We start from the raw sequence: 4936 nt of genomic DNA on the forward strand, positions 1-4936 counted from the left end.
TATAATATATTATATTATACAAAAATAAATATGTGTGTGTGTGTGTGTGATTATGCATTCATCCAACATGTAATATAATAATATCTATAATATTAAGAAAACCAATTATTAATTGTATTGAATATTATACAGCAATAAGAATATACATGTATATGTATATAAATAACATATTCTAAACATATATATGTGCATATATTCAACATATAATAATATTCTATTCTAATAATGTTCAAACATATGCATGTGTTTTATAGGTCACTTTTGATCAATTTAATCCATAATTTCTGTAAAAAGTATTTTTTCCCCCCAACAAATCTTACTGACCCCAAACTTTTGACAATAGTGTAATTTTGAGGTATAAAAGTTTTTAGTTTTTTTTGTATGCAATATTTTTTCTTATAGCTTTACCTTGGAATCTAATATATATAATGATAGTAATTATAAGTGCTTATACATAAAAAATACAATTTCACATCACAACAAATATTTAAGCATTGATGCCAAAAATATTGATGTCAAAATAGCTAATGTGTGTTGCATTGCCATTTTAGATCAGGACCACAGAAATGTAATGCCTGTATCAAGGAGGACATCTTCGAAGAGCCCACGTCAATCCTCAAACCAGGCTGCGTAAGCGCAAAAGCTTTGCTTAATGTGAATCCAGACTTGTGATTTAAAGCCAGACCTTTACTGCAGAGCATGCACTTTCTCTGTGTTTTCTTGCAGGCGTTTCCTGACAATGCTGCCAGAAGAGAAGTTGAAAATCTTCCAGCTGTGTGCTTCAACGAAGGCTGCTCCTGGAAAGGCAGTATTAAAGATTATGAGGTTGTGTCCATTAACATTAGCTTTATTGATATACAGGAGCAGAAGTATTTAGACACTACATATGCATACATATTCAGTATAAATGGAGAGTTTCTCATTATTCAGTTGGTAACTTGTGTTTGTTTTTTGTAGTTGAGCCATGAAGGGAAGTGTGAGTTCATGATTCTGCCGTGTCCCTTGTGCAAAGAGCTCATTAGACTGAACGAACAGGAGCGTCATAATGATCGCGAGTGTCCTGAGAGAACTCTCAACTGCAAGTACTGTAAAGAACCATTTCACTTCAGAAACATCAAGGTAAGTGAGTGGTCTGAGAAAAGATGTATTCATTTGAAGGGTGGGAAAAAAGCATTTTATGTTACAAAATGATGCTTTCACAGGCCCATGATGAGATCTGTCCCAAATATCCTATGATTTGTGAAGGATGTGCGAAGAAGAAAATCCCCAGGGAAAAGGTGTGGTAATCAAAAACATATCACACAAAATTACAGTATTATTCAGTAACAGAACAAGAAAACAGAACAAGCAAAACTGTATGTACGGATGGTCGATATTTAAATTTCTTTGCTCTCCTCGTTTTAGTATGTTGACCACATCAAGTTCTGCAGCAAATTCAGGACTCCATGCAGATATCATGTGGTTGGCTGCGACATGTCAGTAAGTACAGTTTTCATATCTAGAATCCTATAATTTAACACATAGTTGTACAGTTTTGAAAACAAGTTTACAAATAATAAACACAATCAGTTGGAGTCAAAAAAATGGTCATGAACTACCCTTTTCTATGGAATGATATTCCGGACAATATTCAAAAGTAATTGCAAATAGTATTCGCAGTTGCGTTTTCAATTTGTGGATGCATACATTGTGACATAATCCAAACGCAATTGCAAATCATGCATTTGTGTTTCCATTTTCTTTTCCATGTATGTAACATGTCTGGCAAATTTAAAATGGAAACGCAAAGTCCATTTGCAATTGCATTTCCAAGTATTACAAGTTATGATTTTGTCATTTTTGAATAGCAATAGAAAATCACCCATTTGTTGTTTCACTTTCTCCGCGTCCTGCTCCAACCCGCACAAAACTCAAATGGAATCGCAATCCCTTTGCACTTGCCTTTTCAATATTGTCTGGAATATCATTCTATACTTTTCTTTCTCTCTATCCCAAACCTCAGTGTACAGCATAATGTACATACAACACAGGGTTCATTTTTTTTTAAAGCAAAATGTTATTATTGGTCTTAAAGCTAAAACCAAAACTGTAACGGGGCTGACGAGACGTGAGACGTGTGGATCCATTTGCAAGCTTTATTCAAGAGACGTGGTATAACAGGCAGGGTCAAACAATGGCAAACAGGTATATGGCGGGCAAAACACAAGAATAGTCCCAGGGCTAGCGTAGGTCACCGACCGGCAGACAGAATCACAGGGGCGAGACGAGAGGGAGAAATCCAGGAAAACAGGCAAAGATCAGAAACCGCGAAAACAGGCAAGGCAAAACAAGGAATATATATATATATATATATAGACAGATTAAAAAAACTAATAAAAATGACAAAAAAAACAACAAAATTACTAAAATTTTAACTAAAATTAAAGTGAAAGAAAATAATAAAGAATAAAATGTTCAGAAAATAGCAGTGGAACTGAAATTAATCTGGTATGTGAGGAAATAGACTAGTTTTACTTAAAATATATAAAACTATTAAAATGTTTAATTGAAATAAAGTAAAAAATATTAAATGAAAAACTTAAACTTAAAAAAAAAACTTAAACGACTTGGCAACAAACTGAAATAAAATAACTAAGTTGAAGTACTAAAATGGCTAAAACTGAAATAAATCAAAATCAAAACTAAATAAAAATATTAATACAAAAAAAAATGACAAAAGCACATAACAAAATTACAAAAACTTAAACTTAAAAAACTTTTTACTCAATTTAAATTGATCAAATATCACTGTTTCGTACAGATACAAATGTAAAACTAGAAGTTGAAATCAAAATAAATAAAAAATGAATAGAAATATTTAAAAAATAATAAAAATGACAAGCACATAAAAATATCAAAACTTAAACTAAAATGAAATCGAAAACTGAAAATATAAAAATAAGAGTTCATTCAAAATATTAATAAATGCTAACATTAAAGGAGATCTTATATAATTAAAATGTATCAAATATCACTATTTCTCACAGATACAAATATAAAACTAGACTTTTATATTTTCTGGAAAAAATTCCTGAAAAAAAGTGAGCTAGGATTTCCTGTGCAGAACTCAACTCATAATGCAGTTGCACGATGCAAACCAAATGATTTGAGGAATCATTCACGAGTTACATGCTGAAGTTTAATCTAACTGGTTTCCCTTTGAGGTGGAGAAGGAGAAGATCCACGATCACGAGCGTGCCTGTGCTCACGAACATCTCAACCTGCTGTTGCACTACATCATGGGCATGAAGGTCAGTCTGGAGGGCCTGCAGCCCCAAAGTCTGGAGCTGGCCGGTCACAAAGCACACGAGCTTCACCAGGAGCTCCGAGACCTAGAGGCCAGAGTCAGTCAGCTGAGCGCCATCCCGGGCCCGACCGGACCTCCCGTGAAGGGGGTGCCCTCCTCTTCATCCTCCGCTTCCTCCTCCTCCGCCGGCGCGCCGCCGCCTCCCCCTCCGCCCGCCGCCACGCTGCCCACGTCCTTCACTCCTCTGCCCAGCTCGGTGGGCGCAGCGCTGGAGCTCCAGCTCCACAGCAAGAAGACCAAGGTGGCGGATCTGGGCCGTCGCTGCCAGGAGCTGGAGGTGAAGGCGGGGACGTTTGAAGACGTGGTCTGCGTGCTAAACCGAGAAGTGGAGCACTTCGCAACCACCATGGAGGCCAGCAACCGCCAACACAGACTCGATCAGGACAAAATTGAGGCTCTTAGTAACAAGGTGTGTTGTCTGTTTTAACCCTGTAAAGCCTGACATATGAAATAATAGTCAGAAAAATCTAATTTTTTGAAATGTAGGTTGCATATGTGATTTTTTGTTGAGTATCATATTTGATGCATCAGGCTTTTATGGCTCATATAGTATGATATGTGACCCTGGAGCACAAAAGCAGTCTTAAGTCGCTGGGGTATGTTTGTAGCAATAGCCAAAAATACATTGTATGGGTCAAAATGATCGATTTTTCTTTTATGCCAAAAATCATTAGGATATTAAGTAAAGATCATGTTCCATGAAGATATTTTGTAAATTTCCTACCATAAATATATCAAAAATGTATTTTTGATTAATAATATGCATTGCTAAGAACTTCATTTAGACAACTTTAAAGGCGATTTTCTCAATATTTCGATTTTTTTGCACCCTCAGATTCCAGATTTTCAAATAGTTGTATCTCGGCCAAATATTGTACTGTACTAACAAACCACACATCAATGGAAAGCTCATTTATTCAGCTTGTTCAGATGATGTATAAATCTCAATTTTGAAAAATTGACACTTATAAGTAAAGATCATGTTCCATGAAGATATTTTGTAAATTTCCTACCATAAATATATCAAAAATGTATTTTTGATTAGTAATATGCATTGCTAAGTACTTCATTTAGACAACTTTAAAGGCGATTTTCTCAATATTTCGATTTTTTTGCACCCTCAGATTCCAGATTTTCAAATAGTTGTATCTCGGCCAAATATTGTACTGTACTAACAACATACACACTTAAGACTGGTTTTGTGCTCCAGGGTCACATATAGTGAGAATATGGAGGAAAAAACACCTCAGTTTTATTCCGATGCAATTTGGTGCAGATGCTGATATTTATATGGCCAAAGAGAAAAATAAATTCTGATAGCTTGTAATGTAAATAAATGAGATCTTTATAACACTATAGCAGATACTTATATAAAATAACTATGCATATCAGTTGTGACCCTGTAACTTCCATAATTTGTCTTAGTAAGATGATATTTAAATGCTTAGTTTTATGATCAAAGCTCTGTAGTTTCAAAACATATAATGCAATGCAATACAATGATGATTGAACGAATAAACGTTCCTCAAAAGACTGATGATCATATATGATACTCAAATTTTAACATGAAGTGATTATTTATTATTGTGA

The 4936-nt window shown here is 34.8% G+C and overlaps 1 protein-coding gene across 1 annotated transcript in view; it reads left to right on the plus strand.

Moving 5' to 3' along the window:
- Nucleotides 1-4936, plus strand: part of LOC107557572 (TNF receptor-associated factor 2-like) — an 11778-nt gene that overhangs the window by 4100 nt on the left and 2742 nt on the right. The window contains exons 3-8 of the mRNA XM_016241046.1: nt 552-630; nt 727-825; nt 958-1119; nt 1203-1277; nt 1405-1479; nt 3204-3755. Coding sequence (XP_016096532.1) covers nt 552-630; nt 727-825; nt 958-1119; nt 1203-1277; nt 1405-1479; nt 3204-3755 — 1042 coding nt within the window. The remainder of the gene's footprint in view (nt 1-551; nt 631-726; nt 826-957; nt 1120-1202; nt 1278-1404; nt 1480-3203; nt 3756-4936) is intronic.

This window comes from Sinocyclocheilus grahami, unplaced genomic scaffold (assembly GCF_001515645.1).
Source record: "Sinocyclocheilus grahami isolate Dianchi unplaced genomic scaffold, SAMN03320097.WGS_v1.1 scaffold609.1, whole genome shotgun sequence".
Lineage (NCBI taxonomy): Eukaryota > Metazoa > Chordata > Actinopteri > Cypriniformes > Cyprinidae > Sinocyclocheilus > Sinocyclocheilus grahami.